General features: G+C 44.9%; 2 protein-coding genes across 3 annotated transcripts in view; one reads left to right on the top strand and one right to left on the bottom strand.

The window, feature by feature from the left end:
- Window positions 1–1,702: 1,702 nt before the first annotated feature.
- aamp (angio-associated, migratory cell protein) lies at window positions 1,703–5,585 on the bottom strand. Its single transcript, XM_080519998.1, has 12 exons — window positions 5,524–5,585; window positions 5,319–5,420; window positions 5,085–5,225; window positions 4,470–4,589; window positions 4,233–4,372; window positions 3,999–4,143; window positions 3,824–3,907; window positions 3,453–3,568; window positions 3,284–3,378; window positions 3,103–3,193; window positions 2,721–2,875; window positions 1,703–2,646 (listed from the first exon to the last, which is right to left on the bottom strand). The coding sequence occupies exons 2-12, from the start codon at window positions 5,407–5,409 to the stop codon at window positions 2,571–2,573; spliced, it is 1,254 nt and encodes a 417-aa protein (XP_080376124.1). The 5' UTR covers window positions 5,410–5,420; window positions 5,524–5,585; the 3' UTR covers window positions 1,703–2,570.
- A 5,341-nt stretch (window positions 5,586–10,926) lies between these two features.
- Window positions 10,927–24,515, top strand: part of LOC308147364 (histone deacetylase 4-like) — a gene marked incomplete at its 5' end in the record, with an annotated part of 42,901 nt that continues 29,312 nt past the window's right edge. For both annotated transcript variants that reach the window (XM_080519482.1, XM_080519480.1), the window contains 2 exons: window positions 10,927–11,051; window positions 12,778–13,134. In XM_080519482.1, coding sequence (XP_080375608.1) covers window positions 13,113–13,134 — 22 coding nt within the window. The remainder of the gene's footprint in view (window positions 11,052–12,777; window positions 13,135–24,515) is intronic.

Genomic DNA, 24,515 nt, shown 5'->3' with positions numbered 1-24,515 from the left:
AATGGATCGGGCTGTGAATTCCGTCCAGGTGTAAAGGTGTTATTCTCCCCCATCTTTGTCTTCCGACTAACTGAGGAGGGGGAGGAAAAAAAAATGCTTCCGTCACTGAGCGTCACATTTCTTCTTGTCTCCTTGTGTGCTCCTGTCCAGCTGCCTGTCTGGAAGAGTTATGCACGAACAAATAAACATACAATGACGATGTGAGCTGAGGTACAAGGAAGAAGCACTTGTGTGCAGGAAATCGACCGATGCTTGTTTATCCTACTGGACAGCAGCGAGGAGACGAGGACCAGAGGGCACGAATATGAACAATACAACTTTTTAAATGCTGGGAACTGGTTCATCAGACTGACTCACACACATTGTGACTCCGCTGGTCTGCATCAGTGGGAAGGTAACCAACCTGAGCTCCAACTTACAATATAAGTGATTGTACACATGGCTGAAATGAGCCACTCCTACTTGGTTATTGCGTCAAGTTCTTCCAAATGCCAACAATGCAGTGCAATAATGTTCCAGACTTTACATCTAATGGGTAGTTATTACACAGTAATATAAACAGGCAGCGTGACATGCATTCTCCTTGTTCAACAAGCAGCAAAGTGACGGATGAGCTGATGAGCTTCCTGCCTATAGGAAATGTAGGTCAGAGTCAGCAGAGGGTCAGCGATGCCTCTTCACTGCAGGCAGGGTCCACTTTTTCAAGAATAGCAGTAAGTCCAAATGCTGTTGGTCTTCCATGATAGTTGATTTTATATATATATATATATATATATATATATATATATCGTTCTGCTCAATTTTTTTATTTTAATTATGACAGTTGTTCTCTCTGTGTCAAAGACACTGAAACAATTGAGCATCTATTTTTCACTGTAAAAAACGATTGTTTTGCAAATTTGTCAGCCGTTCTGACCTTAATAAAGAACATTTCATTCGGTATACCTTTAAAAAATTCCATTCATGATTTGGTTATTAACACAATTTCAGTTTTCTGGAAAAATCTTTGTACACAAAAACAGACATATTAAAACCAGGCCTAATTTTAGCGTACTTCATAAGGAACGATATTACTATGTTTCATGTTTAAAATCTCTATAGAGAAAAATAAATCTCTAAAACTTTGCACTTTCGGTAGTAGAAGACTGTAACCTTATGAAGAAACTTGGCCTTCTAATCTTATATATCTATGTTTTTATGCTCGTCCCTTCCTTTTCTATATTTTAGTTGTTCTATATATACGTGTGTTTTTTGAAACGCTTAGTTGAAAATATTAAACTATGATACTGTGACATGTATATTTTGTGAATCAAATTTTCATTAATTAAAAGAAAATCGGCTCAAAAGCGGGACTGACGTAAAACACGTCGAACGTGATTGGCTGCTGACAGTCAATCAAATTAGCGACTCGTTTTGTTTCCGGAAATGATTTCAGGAGCAACGTTTAAACTGAAGTAAGTGAACAGTTGTATAAATATTCTTGTCTTAAACAAGACTAAAGCGTCTTTGCGAGTCTCGGGACTGACTCATTTCCTCCCTTTACTCTTTTGGTAAGAAATGACAAACACACACATGACTGAATCAGTCTAAAGTCCAAGAGGCCACTTCAATTCAAAGATTGGACTCCATTATCTTCATGACGCATCTTTATTTTATCTTAAGTTATAAACACAGACTAAAATAGATGGGAAATAAGGTGGGAGTTGACAAAAAACATCAAGATGCACTGGTTGATCCAGAACAATGTATATTATATATTTTATTGCATTTACATTGTTTCCATCGTATAAAACCTCCAGTTACAGAAAATGTGCGTTTTTTGTATCTTTAAAATGTTTTCAAGGAAAAAACATTTTAAAGAATTTCACACGACAATGTTTCCTCGTGAAAATGCAACATTTTCTTTGCGTTTTGGGGTGAAATTAACTCAATGCTGCTCAGAACCACATGCCGACTGTCGCCGCTACTGCGCATGCGCACCACGGCCCAGTAAAATGCTTCTGCACATGCCAAGTCGATGACAATAAAAACATGGCAGCCTCCAGATTGGCATCAATCCCCAGGCTATATTCTCCTGGAAACTGGTAGTTTTATAGTCCAGTCACTCTAATAGCAATCAACTTAATGGTCCGTCCATACGAATGTCCGTGTTCTCCCATTGTTAATGTTTAGAGCGTATTGTTCTCTGCCAGCGTGTATGTAGTTTCATTACAAAAACAAACATTGGCCCTTCACAAAAACCACATCGGTTTCAGAATTTCGGCCAGTAAACGGACTTCGGTTTCAAAATGTTGCCACACAAATGTGAAACTTTTCTGAAAACAAAAATGCAAAAATGATGCATTTCACTGGAAGCATTTTTTAAACGGGGCCAAAGTCCTGACACATTTCACTTTATTTAGCGTCTTGGATTCTTGATTCAGAGCCATCATTGATGAGTATGGTGAGGCGAGTTTGGAAGGACACAAAAATTATCTTTTATATGTTCTGAAATCCGGAGGAGAAAAGAAACCAGCAAAAAGCTCTTAATGTCTCTGATCGTTCGTCTCCTCGTTGCTTCAGTTGCTTCTTTACCGGTCGGGTCTTTGGAGGCAGAACACTTTGGCGTGGTAGTCTACTGAAGTGGTGATGGCGAGCGACGCTTCCCTGAGGACGGATGAGGACAGACGGGTCAAAAACGGCAGGCATTCATTTAATCTTTTATTTGTAACAAGCGGCACCTGTTGATGGTGAGGGCCAGGATCTCCGCCGCGTGGCCGCGGTACTCGGACACCATGGTCCCTGAACGGGCGTCCCACAAACGCAGCACCCCGTCCAGGCCGCCAGTGGACACCACGGGAGAAGACTCTTCCCACTGCATCTGAGCGATCCCGGCCTGCAGGAGGCGGACGGCGAAGTTTATAACCCTCTGACTAAAGCTAACATCAATCCATGAATCAATGGCTTTATTTATTCGTGCTGGTTTAAAGAGTTCAAAGTGCTTCACCAAGGACCGACGGGTCAATAATAAAACATGACGAGCGAGGATGGAAACACAACCGGCGTTGGAGCTCGTGTGGGAGGCTGCTGATGTTTACATGAGTACAGTGGCTGGGGAGTTACCTCATGCTGACAGCTGTGCCTCAGGACCTGTGTGGCGAGGTCGTATATGGCCAGGGTCCCGTCCAAGAAGCCCACGGCGATGAGGGGAAGACTGTCGCAGCCAGCAGAGGGCGGTGATTTTAACAGTGCCTTTAACAGTGATTTTAAGGTTTAGCTGAGTTTAAAACAATGCGTCACTCACGTGTTGCAGAATCCCACAGACTCCACGGAGTTGGACACTGTGTCGTCTGATGAGAGTTTGATTTTGTCCCCCTCCACAGAGAAGGCTCCCACCACCTACACACACACATTCATATCAGATGCTGCGAGGAACCCCCGCCCTCCTCCGCTCCGCCCCCACAGTGCCCCACCTTGCCCGTGCTGGTGTTGATGAGTTTGGCATAGCCATCCAGAGAGCCGGTCAGCACCAGAGAGCCGTCCTTGTTGCAGGCTAAGCACGTCAGCGCCCCCCGGTGGCCATCTGGACCTGCGGAGGAAAACAAAGTTTACATCCCACCCAGGCTTTTTTACCCAGTTTCCATTCAATCCCTTCTTAAAATTGCAAATACAAATGTATAAAACTGGTTTACTTCCTGTTTTATTGGCCTCAAAGCTCATAATTCCTGCCTTTTTGATTAAAATCAAGAATTTGAACCCACGGATGATGAAGTAAAGTGGAAGTTCATGCTTGAATAACACACCAAGATTGATAGCAGGTTAACTGACAATACGAGAGTGTAACCTTTAATGACGTGGAGGGCGTTTCCCTGCTTCAAGTCCCACACGCGCACCGTCCCGTCTTCATAGCCCACCACAGCTCGTTTACCTGCAGCGTCAGGTGAAATTACATTATAGGAATGTTGTGTATAAAGAATATGTTTGCTCGAGACTGAAAATGTGTTTATCATCTCCCTCACCGTCGGGCAGGAATTTGCCGCTGGTGGCCTGACAGGCGGGGCTCTGGAAGGTTTTACAGTCTCCGGCGGGGATCTTCCACATCCACACGCTGCCGTCGTTCGTTCCGGCGAGCAGCACTGGAGCGCAGGGGTGCCACTCCAGCCACTGCAGACCAACGGCACCGATAGGTAAGTGGAACATTCCAAGACATTAAACTAGTAACTGCGGCGTGCACAGACGAAACGCACACTCACCTCCAGATCTCCCACCTCGGAGGACCAGATCTCTTCTTTCGTTTCAACTTTCCAGACTTTAATCAAGCCGCTCATGTCGCCTGTCGCCACCATGGAGGAGTCGTGGCTGAACACAGCGTACGTCACGGAGTCTTTGTGACCTGAGGTTTAACGAGCCACTGAATAATCAGTATTTAGAAGCACAAAAAATGTATTGATTTTTTCCCCCCGTGAAGCTATGGCGAGTTAATTTCTCACCTGAGCACTGCAGCTGCACTTCCCCATCGCTCAGCCTCCAAACAAAGGCCTTGTCGTCCTCTCCCCCCGTCACCGCCAAGCTGTTCGTCACCGGGTCCAAACTCACACAAAACACTGAGCCTGGACGGAGGGACGAGATGGTAGTGCACCGTCCTCTCCATCAAAATCACATCGATGTAAGCACTATTGTGACACAACTTGTGAAAACAAGTCTCTTTTATATTGTGAATAGTGGAGAAAATATCCAGGGGCTATAATGGTAGACTGGGCAACACTTGAATGTACTTTAGCACAGGGGTATTGGGAAAACTCCTCTGTATCTTAATATTCACAACACAAATCTGTTCCAGTAGAATCCTCAGTCTGGTCATACCCACAGCCTGTACCTCCTTCAGTCGCTCCTCATTTCAGTTTATGTTTTTAAAATAAAATCCAAATAAATAACTTTCTGTTTTCAGATTCTATAATCTTGATGAGTCGATTTATGACAGAAAACCTCAACAAAAAGCACCTCAGTGTGACATTGTAGCCTCGTTTAAGTCTCCATCATTATTCAGAAAGTTGGCGTGTGTTCACCTCACATTGACGGCTGCAGGTGTGTGTTCAGATGTTTACCTTTGTGTTTGGAGAAGGTCAACTCGCTGTCATCCTGCCCTGCTTCTGCCTCCATCTCATCCTCCGTCTCCCAGCCTTCATCATCATCATCCACGCCTGGATCCTCAAGGTCGACATCCTCCAGGTCGTCAACCAGATCATCTGACCAACAGGACAGAAGCAGCGTCATGGAGGTGGGTGACCCGCTTACCCGATTAATAGGATTACTGATCAGATGATGGTGTGAGCGGTCACCTGGGGCAGGATCGGTCTCGTTTAGATCGATCACTTCAATGATCTCTTCGTCTCCGTGCAGCTCCACGGTGTTTTCCTCCCCGTCGTCCATGCTGTTATCAGCTAGAAGCGAAATAAAGTGGGAAACAAACGGACGTGTTTTCAAGCTGACTTCACGTACAAACGTTAAACTTCACACTTATTCACTTAAACTTCTGTTACAGACCTACACGCGTCTGGAAGAGGAGAAGTTGGATGTTCAGCCCCGTGTTTTCCTCACGTGTCGGAGCGACGGCGCGGAGTGATGACGTGGTCGGCGGTGAGTCACCGTCTGTGTCATTTCCCGCTGCGACCGGCAGGGGGCGCAGCGGTCAGTAAACGGCAGGGACACTGGGAGAAACGTGCAAAACAAGTAACTTACAGAGTAAGTTTGTCTTTTAAAGAATGATTTAAATTGAATATATATTTATGTATGCCAGCTTCTGTCTGGATAAATAAAGTAATTCTGTTTATTAACTTGTTATAAATGTGTTTGTACAATTATTTTAAATACAGCAGGGCTATTTTTAATTGGAAAAAAAACCCCACTAGATATATACCAAAATATAAATGCATCAATTTAGTTTCAGCTCTCAGTTTTCATGATGAACTCAAAGATTTATTTCTATGTACACAAAAGGTCTATTTCTCTCAAATGTAAATCTTCAAGAGTGAGCAAGTTTCCCTCCACCTCACAGGTGTGGCAGATCAAGATGATGACTGGACAGAAGGATAATTGTACAGGTGTGTCTTATTAGGCTGGACACAATAATCAGGCTGCATTAGGTCAGTTGCTGGTGATGCTGTTCTTTCTTGCTTCTGCAAGTTTTGACCAGTTATTATTATCCAACAATAGTTTTTATATTGTTTACAAAGTTGTGTCACTTTTGTACGCCCCCCCCCCCCAAAAAAAAACCAACATGTGGCTGGTCTACATCTGCAGGTCCACACTTCCTCCAACATTCCTCCTGAGGACATGCTTTAGTTGTTTATTTGTTGTTTTTAACGTTATAAAAAAATTTAGTCATCATTTTTCCCTCCGTCACGTTAAGGGGCACACATTAGGGACCTTTCTTCTCCTTCAGTTATTAAAATCTTGAAGAATTTCCTCTTTATTTAATTTTTTTGGTTGTTTTGTCATCCCTAAATACATTTCAATGATATTTATAAAGTTTTGGGTTTTGTGTTGTGGCTGTACCAAGCTGCTCAGGTCTGTACCGGGCCAATATTCCTCAGCTTGACTGTGCCTATTAAAGCAGCGAAAGGTCGGGGTGATTTACCCCCAGGCTGTGAAATCAGACCCGATTGCTTTGCACCAGCAGGGAAGTTTTTCTAAAGTAAGAAATCTAGTGATTCTCTGGAGACATTTGCCTTGTGAACCTGCCTGTTGCGCAGAGGAAACACTTGAAACATGGCTTCTCTCCCCATCCTGATGTATTTCATGGACTCTTTGCGCTCCCGCTTCACGCCACCGACGCCACTCACCCGCTGCATGCCCAAATAAGCTTTACAGGCCTCCACTTCGAGCCCTCCGTGGAAAAATACAGGCGTCCAATGATGTGGTGAGATGTGGAAATATCAGGGCGTGCGTTATTTAGACGTTTAAGAGAGATTTATAAACTCTCCCTTCGGTTATGAGTAACGCTGGAAAGTTAGATGACACTAGCTGCGACGCTGGTTACAGCCTCTTTATTTCATCCGCAGCTCTTTTTTTTTTTCTTTCATGCCAGCAAAGGACCTCATTCAGCAGCGCCGCGCATAACTTAAACGCCTCGAACACTGTCACATTAATTTGGGGAAATGAATCACATTTCTGGACGTTTTTACAACGTTTGTGCGGCGGTTGATTCCGCGGGATGACACAAGCACCAATTCAAGAGCCGACATTTTCCAATAAAGTCGAATCAACTCATTTTCATATCAAAACATGGCACAACGTGCAGGTTTCCCCCCCCCCCCCCCCCCTTTTTGAAGCGGCACTCGCGGCCTCCATCCAAACACAGACTGGGGAAATCTCTCAGACTCAGCAGCTCCTCAAAGCTCCATGAATAAAAACCACCGACAATCCCGGAGAATCAAGGTTTAGTCTGAGTCAGGATCCTTTGGGTCAACAGGAAACGCCGCGTATGCAAAATAGATCATCATTTCAACCCCAACTGTGATTCCACTGCTGGTAACGGATGTTTTGGAGTCGTCAGCTGGTTTCCCACCAAATAAAAGCAACTGATTGATGAGTTTATTTGACAACTAAAGATAATATAAAGTTAATTGACTTTCATACAAAACTGTTAAAGTTACAAACTAACTCAGATAAACACCACTCTCACCTTTGTACACTCGCCAAAAGCAGTCACACCGTTAAAATCTGTGTTATCTGATGATTATAATGAGTGGAAATCCTTTTTTTTGTCAATAATGAGACAATATCAAGCATGTGACTTCAGCTCATGAAAAATGTGAGCAAAAACAAAGTGGTTATGTTTCTAATTTTGTTTACAGTTTTGTTTTTCTACTTCACAGATTTACATTTTGAGCAAAAACACAATTTTGTTTCGTTTCGACTAATGTTTTTTGATGCAATTTGCTTTTATGACATAAGATATGTGCGTAATCGTCTTTTCTCTCTCTGTGTCCTTCCGGCTTTGTATGATCTTCACACATGAGGACTGAGAGGAGAACGACACAAGGAAGGAGGCGGCGGCTGGATGCAAAACAGTTGCAGGTAATCAGCGATTTGCCATCCTGGGTGCATTCACTGAATCGCAAATGTGCCGCAATATAAGCCAATCTAATCCCTGCTTTGACCTCGTCGCCCCGGACGCTCAGCACGACACACACACACACACACCTCACCTCACACTGCAAATGCTGGTGTTTGATTCCCTGGACTTCCTGGGTGGAGTTTGCATGTTTTCTCTGCACACAATGCGATTAAAGGTCATTTGATGAATACGGACTGAATGGAAACGCGGCCGCTCTGCTTTCAGTTGGAACTATTCTCACTTGTTTGAATTGCCTGTGAATGAGACGTTCTCAGATTTCCTTCACCGTCTCTCGGCTAATGAGGACAAATCCCACAGGAGGCGTCTGTAATGTCACTCATTACAGCTCCTTTTAAGATCAATCAGCCTTTTTGCTGCACGTTTAATCGGCACCTTTATCTTCATAGACATGATTTAAACTGGCTCACATTCATCAGGTCCGAGGTGACCGGCCACGGCCCGATTACTCAAGCGCAACATGAGAGATGCTGCCTTACGTAACCGATCGCCTCGTAGCTCATCCACAAACCATAATCCTCTGTTGCCATGGATACGGCTGTCCCAGCGGGCCTCATCTGTACGCTACAAAGCAGGAGCAACCTTGATAACTAAATGCTCAGCGTAGTGGAGTTAAAAATACCACAAGAAGGTCCGCTCGAAGTCACGAAGCCTCGATGGCAGAGGGGCAGGTCAGGGGCTGGGGCAGTTCTCCATCTGCCCCCGCTGAGCTGCCCCTGAGCCACAGGACGTATTGCTGGTGGACCCTGACCTCTGAACTGATCTCCATGTGGAGGAGGGCCACAGAGAGAGGAGGAAAAACCACTGATAAACACAAACACGTCCAATAAATAAATGATGTCATTTACTTGAATTAAAAATAAATAAATAAATAATATATATATATATATATATATATATATATATATATATATATATACAGCGATACATTTGGGGCTATAGTTTTTATATTAATGTGTTGAAAGTGATATATTATCAATATAAAATTTGATATAAATCTCAGTATTTTCTAAGCCAATTAAAAATCTTTTAATTAAATTAAATTTAAATAAATGAACAATCGTTGGCCGTCACTTGAAATAAACACTGGGATGATGAAATAATTGAGTGAATTTTGCTTAAAACAGATTTATTAGACATAAGTTCAACAGTTGAAGTTATTTAAAGATAGTTATTGGTAATGTGGGAAACCATAATTGACTTAACGTGTATTTTCTATTGTACATGCATTAGAGAATAGTGTGCAAGTACACAAAAAAAAACTCGGATTAGTAATATACAAGTAGTATGTGTGCACTGGGTGAATAATGACGCCGTCTCTGACTGCTGATGTAACCTATGTAGGAGCCCGTTAGCATATTACAGTAATCGAGTCAGCTGAAGCAGCGGCGCTGCTGCAGGTCGGCCTGTGGGTGGCTGCTGAGATGCAAAATCAAATAGAAAGTAATGGAAATAAAGCCATATTAGATCAGAGCAGGCAGCGGAGAGCGCGTTTCATGTTGCAATGAGCAGGAATTGGATAAAAATGTTTGTTTCATTTTGCCGTGAAATGGCTCGTGGAAAGAACTGGAAGAGTTTTTTGAATTACAACGTGGAAAAAATATAAAGGTCTCTCATTTCACTGATTTAAGGAAACACATTTGATTAATTAAGGCAGAGATAGAATCAGTTTTGCTTTATAATGTTCGAAATGACCAAGCTCTTGCGCAGCCGGTCTTATAATACCACTCCTCACCACAAGATGGTGCAGTGAGTCACTCCTAACTTTAACAGATAAAAGAAATATGACCATAATTCAAACAATAAAAGTCTTGAAATCTGACTGACTCACTACAGCCTCAAAAAGTGTTTTCCAAGATGTTTTATTTCTCAGTTTTTTTCAGTGAAAACCACAGAATTATAAAAAAAAACAGCATCAGTCATAATATCTGTACAAGTTTTGCCAAATTATTAATTTATTGCTCCATATTGGGGCATTTTTTTTTATTGCGATAACACCACCGAAGATAAAGGTTTAGTAAACTCAGATAAAGTTATTCAGAAATAACGGTGATATGCAGGTCGAGTGTTGAAAGAAGCCATTCAAATAAAAGTGGAAAATCATGACGTGTCATCCGGTAAATGTAAACTAATTATCGAGTTGCGCAGACATATTAATTTACTTTTCTTCTTCTCATCATTTTTATTACTGGAAATCATTACATGTAAAATTATAGTTTTATTATTATGCATGCATGTCGTGATAAATAAAAGAGAATAAAGATTCAAATACATTAACATGTAAATAATTCTGAATAATATTAATGAAATGTTTGTAATACTCAGACATTCGATACGAGTCTAAAATAAAAAAAATAAAAAATAAATCAAAGAAATAACTTCTTACATCAACAATTATAATAATGGAATAATTTCCAAATCAGTGTAATTATTGAATAATGATAAAAATAATGATTATAACAATAATAACAATAACAAATAATAATAGTACAAGTTGTTAGTTGTGCAGGATGTTGGAAGTGATGGAAGTGAACGTGCACGCGCCTCGGTGTTCATCCCAGAGTTTTACCTGGCGCAGGTAAAAAAAAAAAAGTTTGCTGAAAGTGAGGAGAAGTCGTGCAGCGGCGCTGTCAGGAAACATGACAGTGCAGGACCCGCCCAGAGACTTTCTCCTGAGTAATGACACCGCCATGATCACCGCGTTCACACACGGAGGCGCACATCCACAGGACTGACCCCGCCTCTGGTGCATGCAGGCCCGCTCCATGTGACGCTGCTGGGGCTGCTACAAAAAAAAAAAATCCAGTATGGCGGAATCTGTCAGGAGATGATTTTTCTTTCCCCCCCTCCTCCTCGCACTGAGAAAGCCTGCACACCGGGACCCGGGATGGAAGAGGACTGAGGAGAGGACGCGCGCCGCCGCCGAGCCGTGGAGGTGAGCCGCTGCGCCGAAGCGCTCAAACGCCGCGTTCATGTTGATATTCAGGGATGCGACGCGCGCACGGGATCCATCAAAACAATGTCCGGGCTGAAGTTTCCCCCTCCGCTCCCGTTTGATTTTTCACTCCTTCCTCATTGTGCGGCGGAGGACTTCACACATTTACGGACGTTTCCACACGGTTTATGGCTGTAATGCCGGCGGGAAGTGTGTGTGAGTGTGTGTGTGTGCAGGCAACAAGGGGAGGGCGATGTTTATTATGCCGATTGTTGCTGAGCTATTTATAGATCCGGGCCGAGGCTTCGGCTTTAACGCATAAACACTGTGCCAACACTCCTCCGTGGCCTTTTCCACGCGTTCCAGCCGAGCGAAATGCGTAAAAACCGAAGCAGGCCTGGGTAAAGGGTGCGTTTGAGTGTGTGTGAATGGTTCGGGATGGGCGGTGGTAATTCTCTGCATGCGTCAATCTTTTTTTTCTTTTTTCTTTTTTCTTTTTTTTGTGAATGGGGGCGTACGAGCCGTTAAAGCAACATCAAAGCAGCACATCCCAGCTGCGTTAAAGCGCAACCAAGTGATTTATATGCAGAAAATGTGATATTTAAGAGAGTCTGCGCCGCTTCCCACCGAGCCGCCAGTGATACCAATGGCAAAAGTTACGTGGCTTCTATTTATTTACCTTCCAGTCCAGCTGTTAGTTTTATTCCCCCACCACCCCAGTGGGTTGAAGCCATTTTCCAGGTCTGTGTTTTCATTATTTCTCCACTCCGGGCTCCAGGGATTCACTCCCCAGATCTGTCACCCTGCATCAAGCAGGCCCATTTTAGGGACAATGGCCTTGGACGCGCACACACATGAATGCCCCTCCCGGGACAGATGAGATGCCCTGGGAGAATGGTGTTGCATGAAGCCCCCCTGGAGTGTCAGCGACTCCCCGTGACACACGTTAAAGCCTCCACCCCCTCCCCGGCTTTGCTCTTCCATCACAAAGCACAAACTGTGTGTGTGCTGTGCAGTGACCGACTTTTTTATTTTTGGGGAGGGGTGGGGTGGGGGGGTGGGGGGTGCAATTTGTCCTCGGGCTGCACTGTCTGGCCCCTCTTGTCTTGAGACCCACCCCCCTCTAATGCACACACACACACACACACACACACACACACACACACACACACACACACACACACACACACACACACACACACACACGCACACATGTGCATCCATCCTGCTTAGAGGACCTTTGAGACCTCTGCCAACACACACACACACACACACAGAAGGGCGTACATGCAATCCCCCCCCCTCCGCTGCTGCCCCCGCCCAGCCCCACCCGTGTTGCCCCGGGGCAGTTTCGCCTCTTGTATTTGTAGTGGCGAGTCAACTTGATGCTCTGGGCTCAGGCTGTGATTTCATCTGACAAGTCGTGCTTCAGGCTGCAGGAGTCTACGCTGCTCTCTGCAGCAACAACAACAACAAAAACCCAACAAAACAAAGAAAAGACCAACTGCTAGTGTCCAGAAGCAACACAAAGGCTAATCACTCCCTCCACACAACACAAACAGGCAGAGATCAGTGTACCCGACTTGCACTGATTCCTCACACACCTTTCAGAGATGCATAACAACGTCCCCGCCTGACCCGCCAGAATAATGGAAAAGGTCATTTCCTGATTAAAGCGATTCACTTTTTTTTTACTGATTTGTGTTGGGTCTCATCTCTTCGTCAGGTTGGTTCTGGTGTCAGACGTTGGGCTGCCTCTCTGATTGGACGAGCCGGTCGGCCGGCTGATGGGGATTGACCACCTGACATCGCCCACTTCCTGTTTCCTGTTCGGACCAGCCTGAAAACACACTCATCCATACACACACTCACTCACTCACGTTTGCAACTTTTGATCGCAGCTTCCAGACCTCATCTTACACACACACACACACACACACACACACACACACACACACACACACACACACACACACACACACACACACACACACACACACACTGAGCCTGGTGCTCGCTCTTTGTTTCTGCATCAACGCGCACCTGGACCACCTGGCAGTGATGACATCACACAGCCATCAAGGTAAGATCTTTCTGTAAACATTCAAGTGGATTCACTCTTTTCTCTTTTTATAAAAGTGGAATCTTTTGCATTTTGGCTTTGTTTAAATCACTTAATCGTTATATTAGCCTTGCAGCACAAGGTTACGCCACTAGATGGTGTGTTGAGTCATTTGAACGATCTCCGTTGAAGAGCTGCCGGAAGGTTCTGACTGTTACACGTCAAATAAAAGAGGAAATCCTCCGCTACAAGATTATTTGAACCATGAAGGTGTTTTCTTGCCCTGGAACCTGGCGCTGTGTTTATGTGCTACACATGGGAGTGTGTTTTGCACAATAAACAACTACAGCTGAGGCAACCAGCGGGCCCAGAGGGACAGGAGCTGCTCTGTGACCGAGCGGAGAGCATCACATCTGGATTCACTTTTACATCTGCCGCACTGTACCACAACGCTTCACAACTAGCTTGGATTAGCATTGGCGTCCTTAAATAAATGAGACGAGACACTCGAGCATCGTCCATTTTCCCACTATAAACATTATGCCTTCATGAAACGTAACACTTCTCAATCAGTTCTTTAAAGTATCCAAGTTTGCATTTTCAGACGTGTTAAAATTGGGATTGGGTCCCTGAGAACGAGAGTGGAAACTGTTTCCACGCACATAAATACTTACTATCCATAAAGTTACATGAACTGCACTTTATAGTACAATTTTCCATTTGTCTCAATGCAGCCTACATATCCCAGCACGCTTCTTCTGCGAGAACTCGCAAAATTATGGAAGTTTGTGTTTTGGTGTAAAAGTTTTTTTTAAAAAGCGTCTGAAAACAAATGAGCGTTGTTCTCGCAGGTTGTGTGAAGTAATACCTCCATCATTATTTTATTACAATGGGATTGTTGGGTTGGCAGGAGGGACGTTGAATCGGAGCCCAAATGTGCCAACAGCAGAGCCACGTAGGAAACTTCACTCTTTTTCTGGCCCTGCAGCCGCTGATGGGAAAGATAAACTCGCCAGCCCCCGTCACATTATCAAATATCCGGCTTTTTCATTTCCCTCCGCTCACGACGGTTTGCCTCCCGCTGGAAGGCCGGCCAGGGAACCTCGCTGGAGCTGGTGTCACTGTGGTCTGCCTCCGTCCTGCTCGCTGAACTGATTGTTATCTTGGGCATTAGCACAAGCTGCTGCTGTCCTGCAGCACATCCTGGCCTGGGTTTGGCTCCCCCTGGAGGTCGGGTGGGGGACGCCGAGGATGCTCCCGCTGAACCGTCTGGTTGAGCAGCGGCGTGGGCGTCAGTTTGAGGTGTTGCTTGTCGGCTCTGAGCGACAGCTCGGAGACACACTTGTTGGATGCGGCTGCGCCGGCAGAGACTCTTCCAGAAACGTGACCCTGCGGCGCCTGTCAGGCGTTGTGTGTGTGATGTTTGCAGAGTGAAGGGTCTGTTCCTCCGCCAATAATCGCTCAACATTCGCCCGTTTTCCTTTTGTGTTCACGCTGCGACTTATTTCCAGTCGTCGACGAGCCCTCTCAGCAAATCTGTGTGCGTGCATGCCTGCTTTTTAATTTACAGATTACTTTTGTAATCTGTAAATGAGCTTAGCCGCACGCACGTTTTTTTTTTTTCTCATCAGGACTTACTCTTTTTCTCTTGATTACAGCAGCGATGGGATTGTCCCATTAAATATCATTTACCATAAATCTCTTTCCACAAAAGTCGAACATAAATCGCGTTTGCCGCCGCGCTGGCCTCTCGCAGCTTTAGCACGTTAGCATCTGTTCCTCGCGTGCCGCATGACGATGAGCTAACATGTCGAGGTGAGGCGAGAGTACGGTGGCTCACCAGGATCATCACAACGCAAAAACTGCTGGAGCTTTTGGAAATGTATATCCACGTTGCATCTTTGTAGGAGTTTGTTTGTCATTTTGTTGCAGCTTTTGTAGTTTTCCTGTTTTTTGCATTGTAGTTTTTTCATCTTCATTTTCATCTTGTAGTTCTTAATTTACTGTAATATATTTGTGTTATTAATGTTAGTTTTTTGTTTGAAGTTGAGGTTTCTGCATGACTCCTCTGAGACGCTGTCCAAAATTTCAAAAAGAAGCGTCTTCACGCTAATTTCATGATTGCATTTTTGTCAATCTTTTAATTATTGACGACAGAAAGGAAAAATCTTGGAGATTTGTTTATGTTTGACTTCATTTCATGGTGTTTTAAGAGGTCAGTGTTATTTGTCCTCAAGTGGAAGCACACGAGGCGTCAGGATGAAGCTACAGGAAGATCTTTGCGCTGTCCATGGTAGTGAAGGACGACTGCCACTTGGTGAAAGTTTTGTACAGTTTGTCTCATTTCTGACCTTTTTCTTTTTTTTCTTTTCACTGATTGGAAAGTCGATGTTGCTGAAAGTTGAAAGCAGTTTTCCTTCAATGGTCTCTTCCTGGTTTACTGTGTTTTTGCACAAAGCATGAAGCATCCACAGTCCGTCTGTCGTGTGTCTGTTAATGATTGTCCCTGGTGCGCGATTCCGGTCGAGTTTGTTGGGAAATGTGTGAAGAGGTTCTCTATCAGGGTTCTTGTGGTTGCAGCCAGACGAGTGGTGGAAGGAGAGCGCTGCCGTTTTCAGGCAGAGGAAGGCTTCAGCCCGGAGGACTGAGGGTGAACGACGCAGGCAGTGAGTAAAAAAAAAAAAACAACAAACCAGGACTTCAATCTAAAAGAGGAGATAAGGCAGCTTCCTTCAGGTGATGCTACGAGCTGGCAGCGAATTGTTTTCATCTTAGTCAGAAGTGCAGCCGCTTTCCAAGAAAGTCTGCATTGTTTACCAGCAGAGCACAGTGCACATGACTCACACACACACACACACACACACACACACACACACACACACACACACACACACACACACACACACACACACACACACACACACACACACACACACACACACACACACACACACACTGAGGCCGGCGAGCGGTTGCCGAGTGAGTGTCAGGTGCATTATTTGTGAATGAGCCGCTTGAACTGTAAATGCAAACAGAATGTAAAGTGATCGTGCAGCAGGAAGCTGCAGCCCGACTTCTTCACATGAGCTTTTTTACAGCCACGTTTTCGCCGGCGCTGTGTGGGTGTGAGCGCCTTTTATGGCTTTGAACCGCTGAACCTGACACAGTGCTGCTCTCCTCGAAGGCTCAGCCGTATCTAGGTTACAAGCGGCCCGCAAACAACACAAATCAAGCGGGCAAATAGAATAAAGTCACATAAACATCATAATGAGGAGGGTCAACAGATTGGACCGTTTGACACATGCAGATTTATGTCTCGTACAAACGACTGGCGCGGTGTTTGTTGGTTTACCCGCCACTTTCCGTCACGAGTTCTCGGTTGCTTGCAGTTTGCAGACGAGACACTGATTCCCGCTGCTCTGGCATGTGCCTCAAACATTTCACTTCCTGCTCCCGACACGGAGTTTCATTATGAGCGACGGCGAGATCCACTGTAAGGTGAGCGTGATTCCACTTAAAGCTGCAGGAATCCACACGGGGAAAATGTGAACATTTAAGGAGCCAGTTGTAGTTGTTGATATATGAAGGAAATTCAACATTAGACTCATACAGAAGTGTGCTTTCTGCATTTAAATTTCGCAGAACACACTCGGATTTGTCACGGAAACTCCTGAAGATTCCCGAGGCATTGTGTCACACAGACACTCTGGATCTCGCCAGATCTCGGTTAAAGTGCAGTTTCACAACAGTTCAGACTATTCTTGTGGCTTGAAGACTCTTTCTTTGAGAAAGTCTGCCTTTGATGTGATCCATTTAGGAAACTGAGTGTTGGAAATTTGTGGAAATTAGTTGTAATGGTCTTGTTTTGGTGTGCTGGTTTATTCTCTGCACAGAACTTTAAAGATTTTTCTTTTTCCTGGTAGAGTAACTTCAAGCGTCTCCGCTGAAATGATGTTGGACAAAAACTAGCATATGATAATCACAGTGGACGGAACGACCGCCGCTACTCGTGCTCGCCAGTTTTCAAGGGGAAAACACAAAATATTTGTTGAGTTTTGCCGTTGCCGTGTGAACAGATATCGTTTTCAAAACTTTGCTGCGTAAACGCAAGAATAAAGCTCAAAATGGCCTCACAAGATCTGATTTATCTGAGCTGGAAGGTTTAAAAAGCTCCAGGAAGTCGACTGCTTCTGATTAAAATTTTCACTCCGTTTAATGTTGTTAAATTAGTGGCGATAAAGTTTAAGAACTGAATGGTTTCACCTCACCATGAACTACGTCCTCCATAATGATCATAAAGTTGATTCAGCACCTCTCTGAAACATTGTTAACAAAGGGAGCACATTATTCCCTCTCTGGCGGTCCGATTTATCCTCTTGTATGAGATTGGATTAGTTTTAGCGCACAGACTCTCATATTGGACTGAAAATCATTTTTACGTACGTTCATTGGATTTCGGATGAATTTCTTCATCCGGGGGAAGAAGAAGAAAGGAAAAAAATAAACCCTCGTGACAAAATGTTCCGTTTATCTTCAATTGGACTTGATGCACTTTCACTGTCCGCTCAGCAGGGGGTCGTCCCTCTGACTCTCGGGGGACTGCAGCTGATGTAAACCCCGCTACACACAAGGCTCACGTATAGACCGCCGTGGAGGGTTTTTTCCTCCTGCTGATGTGGGAAAACGGACTCCAGGGACACACACACACACACACATATATATATATATATATATATATATATATATAAAAACACAGTTCCTCCTGACATCACCTCTCGGTGTGCACCCTGCATCTGTTGCATCCAGGTCTCCCGCTGTGTCTGAACTGTTGTTTTTAAAACAATAATAATCCAGAGGCGGTCTCAGCTTCTTTTGTTTTTGTCTGGAGTCATGCTTTGAAGGGGGAAAAGCCAGAAAGATCACATGTGTTCTATTTCAGTTTTTTTTTTTTTTTTTATGAATAATTTCAGCCTTTCTTGAGTCTCTCTGTGTCTCACCTCCGCTTTGAACAAACACCGCAGCGCTGTGTGCTCACTGATCTCTGCACGGCCATAAGTCTATATTATGGATTTGCTTTTTATTACCCCTGACAGATCATATTAACAGGGAAGCAGTAGTATAGAGATTTAAGAAGAGGTTCTGAGGCTGGCAGATCAGGGGCTGGTGAAAGGAAAAAGTGAATGAAAAAGCCCTTTCTCCACCCACAGGAGGAGAAAAGGGAGGCAACCGGGGAGGATTTAAAGGTGCAGTGTAAAGATTGAGCGAAATAACATGGTCTGGAGGCACTGCAGTGTCTGTGAAATGGTTTGAAGCTTTTAATGTGAAACACAGGCTGCTATTTTGAAGGCACACAAAAGTCTCCAATCACTCTCCCACACTGGTGGCTTTGTCTTCATGTGTCCAGCCGGTTTAATGCCATAAAGTGACAGTACGCAGATGGATTTTCTGTGGGGAGTTTGCATGTTCTTGCTGCGCATTTGTGCAGAGAAAAACCTGATTCCAGTTGATGACTGAATTACCTGCATAGACAATGGATGGATGAGTGTGTGTGCTGCTGAATAAATGCAATAAATCTGAGAAGAGCTGATGTGGGTGAGTTCGCCAGGCAGTTGCCAAAGTGACAGCTGGAATTCATAAACTATTTAAGTGTGACAGAATAATAACACTGTTATACAAACAGTACGCACTATCATGTTCTGTCTTTATAGATTGAACAAGTTTTGTTTGAGTGTATAATCAGGGCTTTTTGTTCGCTGATGAATAATATGTGACTTGTATGTATTTGCTGGAAGTGTTGTATCGTTCAGTCTGTCCAGTTGTGTGACTGTTGTATAAATTGTTAGAAGTTTCATAACAAAAATTTACAACACGAGATGTGTGATTATATTCTCTTGTTTTTAGCCATTTTGATCGATTTAGGTTTTTCAGTGTCTTGGCTTTTATTTTGTACTATTTTTAATCTTTGGTTTCTGAAGTTTTTGGCCACTTTCGCTATTGTAAATAGTTTTTAAAACATTTTATTGTCGATATTTTACTCTTTCACACAGTTTTGTTTGCTGTTTTACCTTTTTGGGGGGAATTTTCCCACATTTTTGCTTTCATAACTTTCCATTGCTTGTATTTTTTTGTCATTCTTTATGAGAATAGTCGAAAATTAGCATGGTTTACGATATAATGAAAATATATACTTATTCAGAATTTAGTGAAAGCCTCAGCAGGCCACTATGGAGGTACTGAAGAGCCACATGTGGCTCCTGAACTGTGGGTTACTGAAGCCTCAAGACAGTAAAAGCCCCACCGCCAGGGTTACCTATAGAAATGTGTAGGGATGCTTCATGCAACAAACATTTTTCTGTGCTCACTGGAGCCTGAGCCCTTTTTTTTTTCATGCGATCACACATCGCTCTGCTCAAATCCAGGGGTGAAGGGGTTAAAAGCTTTCACTGCAATAAAGAGGGCCCGGCTTATCCCTGACTCTATATTTAGAAGCACACACACAAGATATGCGCACGTGCATGCATGGTGAACAAACAATCATTATTTTTGGTCTCCCGTGTTGGTCCTCCTCTTCACGACTGAGCGCTTCGTCGCCGTGTGTCGTGCCGCTAAAAATGGAGCAGGGGACGAGTGCGTGCATGACACAACCGCCGCCTCTTTTGTGCGGCGGCCATTGTGATAGGTGCATGAGCCTGATCCAGGGTATATTCTAGGCCCCATTGTCATGTTGGCCCGCTATCCACTTGTGCCGACACGTCGTTTCTACCCGGCGAAAGCCCAATTACTAAATTGCGGCAGTTTGCAAAATGCGCCTCGTCGGCGTGTTCCCACAATGCCGCACCCCGAACCTGGTGAGCAGGGACGGAGCTCCCGCCTGCCAGACTGAGTGCCGTCCGCCCATGTGCCACCAACTTGGCCGTGCATGACAAGCCGAACAAACGCCGCGGGTGGAGGGAGAGGGTCTCTTGTGCAAGCGACTGACCCCCTACATGCACAAGCTCCACTTTGTTCTTGTGCAAACGAAGCGCGGCGCCCACCTCGTCCTGCTGCACCCATTCACCTCCAAGAAAAAACACATAATCAGGCTTTTATACTGGATGAAAGCTTAGCTTTTAATTAGCATCGGGACAAAACTGTTCGCTGATCAATGTGAACTTATTGCTTTTTTTTTTTTTCCTGCACTGATGAAGCCGGCGACAGGTCCCCCTGCACCTTGCTGCATTTCACGACTGTGAATGTGACCAATAATCATGCGAATGTGAGTTTGCGAGCGAGCATGAGCTAATGAAAGGAATGGGACGCATCTTTTGTCCCCCGTGTCTTTTGTCTAGACCCAGCCGAGAAACGGGATACACTGTGTTCTGCCAACGAGCTGTCAGCGGCAATTACGGTTTACACTGCTGCCTGGGAGCCCTATCCCTGTGCCTTTTGACATGGTGCTCGACACTGCTTGACACAGAGCGCTGGATGTCTGGCCGGGGCATCAAGGAAATACTGCTGTTACGCAATCCCATCAGACTTGAGAACACGCTGGACGAAATCTACCAAACAATCAAAGATGCACCTGTTACAGAGTGTTGACAGAGCACTCACTGCACCATTGTGGATGTCCATCATTTCCCTGATCTGAGGCTGAAACGGGCGCCAGCGGGACATTACATGAGTATGGCATATCGGGCGTGTCTCCCAAATCGCACAAACTCCTGAGAGGAGTTCATGCCAATAGATCGAAGTGTAACATGCTGATCCAAATCAGCTCGGCCTTCAGGAAAGATGTTGTGAGGAGAGTCATTTTCTCAGCTGGCTTTTGTTTGCAAACTATATATATTTTCCGTGTTGCACCTCAGATTTTGACTTTGTGACTGATCAATCCCAGATTGCCAGTTGTTTTTTGTTTTTTTTTTGCTATAAGGATCCAAGATATTGTGAGTTTCCTCCACCAACATGTTCAATTCCATATTTTGACACGAGAGTTGCTAAGCGCTCCGGTTAATCACGTCATGGTAAACACAAGCAATCCTACATGAAAACAATAGTGTTTCCAGCTGATCGTCCTCATGTAAACATGATCTAACGCTAGTAAAACCATTGAAATGTTCTCTGCACGTGATGCTGTTGTTTTGAGTGAATCTCAGGCTATATGTGTGCGTACTTGCTTCGTGGGTGAAGAGAGATAACACACATGTACAGGTCAGTTAAATAATTCATGCTTTTCATGCTGGCCTGGGTCACTGCAGGGGTGCTGCTGCTCTGGGAAAAAAGAAAATCAGGGAAAAGCTTCTGACAGCTCCACTCATTAGCAGGTCGTCTTCCAAAGCAAAGGTTGCACCGAGAACTTCGAGTCGCTCCCAGTGGAGTTTGCACACGTTACGTGGCGACGACGTGTGTGTCCATTTACCATTCAGCTGAGAGCTTTCCAGTGGGCGATAAAATCAACATCTCAAGATGTTGACTGGAGTAACCACCGAAGAAACATCCAGCCCAGCATTGGTTGGCATTTAAGAAGTGGACCAAGCAGTCTGCGGGATTCTGATAGAACTTCAGCCCCAATGGGTTGAGGAAATAAGCTGCTGCAAAGTCCTCATAATACACTGATCAGGCCTCCATAGTCCCAGAGAGTCACCAGGATTGTCCAGCAGATGGACAATACCTTCTTTCACATTGGAGACACTGAGGTTGTCCACACCTGGTTGATGCTTCATCCTGCAATGCCGTGGATAGAGATGGAGAAACCACCAACCAAATACTCATCCATTGAGAAAAAACATAAAAAAAGCGAACAAATGCCAGACTAAGAAAAGCCTCTGCACACAGGGTCACAAAGTCTGGTATGATTAGAAAAAAGGCCAAAACCTCACGATTCACGGTGCATTTTTCACTTCTGCAGTTTACAAATCAGATTTTCAGCTGTTTGGTTTCATCCAAACAAAACGGCTAATCTGGTAAAGAATGAATGAGTGTGTATTTGGTTTAAGCATGGTTCATTGGAGCTAAATTGCTGGAGCCTCAGTCTTGGGAGGTTTTCTCCACATCTAGTTTGCTTTGTTTGCTCTTTCAATGGGAGTCCTGCACATGGCTTGAATTATGAATGTGCAAGTACCTCTCATACAGACCTTTATTAAATAGTAATCCTTCCATCTTCTTACCAGCTTAGTCCACGTCATGAGGTTGCAGTGACGATATGGAGTGCAGAAAAGCCCACAAGCTTGTCCTGGGGGACCCTGAGCTATTCTGAGATCATGTAGGAAATGTCGTCCCAGCACAAAGCCTTGTCCCCACTCGTGCACCATACATCTCTCGCAGGAGGCGACCACCTCCACCTGCACAGGTTGATAAGCAGCCTCTGTCACAGGACTGGAATGCCAATAAATGCTCCTGCAGATGCTGGACCATGTGGGTGTCAGATGAGCAACCTTGCAGAAGTACATTGTATTGGTCTGATTCTGATCAGTGCAGGGTGATGGTCACCTCTGGGTTCAGTCCTCGCTCAGTCTCTCCAGATACTTCATTCTCTGAGATTTGATGAACAAACAAACCTCAGCGCCTCCTCCTGAAACGTATCCAAGACAGTCGCGAATGTAAATTATTCATGAATCGGAACTTTGCAGATTCAAGCAAAGCTACCGTGCGCACAAGTCATTGTGTTGTATTTGGCAGAGGCTGCGCTCGACTTTCTTGTTGTCTGTCATTTTGACTGACAGCCGTCGCGGAAGATCTGCTGTCTGTAATCTAATCTGTCTCAATGACGGACAGTCGTGCAATTTTTCTGTCATTGTTAAATAGATCAGTGAGTGATGGAAGATATTTGGCGACATGAGCGCCGTCATTTGTTGCATTTCTTGTCGTTTGGTGGCAGAGATCACAGGCCAACGCCTCGACTCCACAGTTAACTTCATTAGGTGTTTGTCAGACTCCACCAGCATCAAATGAGGGTCAGATGGTTGTTTCCAGCCGTGCAAACTGGTGTTGGCTCACACAGGGGTCAGCCATTCTCTTTTATCAGTTGCCATGACGTCAGCCGGTGCCCTCGGGAAGCAAATTTGTGACCCAGAGGAAAAGGCTCTTCAAGGAGAGGCGTGTTTGATTAATCGTATTGTTCCTGTCTGGTTCACCTTGCTCGCCGGAGTCACCCTGGACGAAGCAGCCAGAACGGAAGTGCACTGAATGTAATGAGGCTGGAGCATCCTTCCTCTCTTTCTCCTGTCACTGTCCCTCTTTGTAAACGCCACCGCCACACAGACACACGTCTCATTCTCATTTCTCCTTCATAACAAAGGCCTCTGTCAACATTCGGCAAGCTGCTCGTGCCAAGACCGGGTCAGCCCGGTCCCGTGTGTCTTCGCAGAACTGCAGGGGACCGAGCTCCCGACCGTCTCTGCAGCCGCGATCATAACACGAGTGTTTTCGACGAGCAGGAGCTGCGTTAGCTTGAGTTGACTGACTCTCAGCCCAAGGGTAGCTGGTGCTATTTATAGCGCCCCGTCTCCCGATGCTTACCCAGTGGGACCTAGAAGATAGAAGGATGGAGAGAAAGAAAGATATGAAGGAGCCAGAGGGAGGGGGGGCTGCTGGGTAACTAGGCTACATTTAAGATTGATGGACCCTGTTGCCAAGGTATAGGGCGCCTCTCCTCTGCAAGCATGTGGTGGTTGTGTGTGCGGTTTGTTGGTTTGTTGCCTCGTTGCATTGCCCCGTCCCTGCCTCCCGCGCGCACACACCGGACGCTCGCACCACGTGCGTGTCAGGTATCTGCTGTGTGGTTTGGACTGAAAGCTTATATGCTTTGTCTAACTAACCACAGACGAAGACATCCATCCCCCTAATTCCCCCCCGTGCTTAAGTCGGAGATGTAAAGCTGCTACCGGCAATTTGTGCGAAAAGTGGCGTAGAATTACTCCAAGCCACAGGTGTCATCACACACAGATGCACCTCATTTCCATTGCAAACTGCCGCAGAGTGTGTGCCATTTGAATAAGCTTGTCAAGACGTATCAGCTATCATGGATGTGGATCAGTTTGTTTTGGAGAGGCAGGGGACGTGTGCGGCGTGACCACCTGTCTCCTCTCGCAAATATTCCCCCACTTTTTACATAAAGTCTGACACGTGCACGTTTACCAGACCGCAGATGTGACCTGCGTCCCGTGTCTTGCACAAATTTGAATATAAAAGGCACCTGCTTTGAGGTTTGTGTGTGTGCGTGTCTGTGTATTATTTGTCTTTTCTTCGCACAATATCTGGAGAGGATTTATTGAAATAAACCTGTAATGTCAAACGTGAGTCCACACCCAAGTCCTCTCAGGGATTTGGTGCATCAGGGGTGCAGCCATTCATGCAAGGTGGTGTGAGACGAATACACATGCATAATCAGTGCAAAACGCATCCTCCAGCTTCACGGCTAATTAACT

This window comes from Blennius ocellaris, assembly GCF_963422515.1.
Source record: "Blennius ocellaris genome assembly, chromosome: 24".
Lineage (NCBI taxonomy): Eukaryota > Metazoa > Chordata > Actinopteri > Blenniiformes > Blenniidae > Blennius > Blennius ocellaris.
Note: the sequence above shows the minus strand (reverse complement) of the source record. Positions and strands in the feature narration are given on the sequence as shown.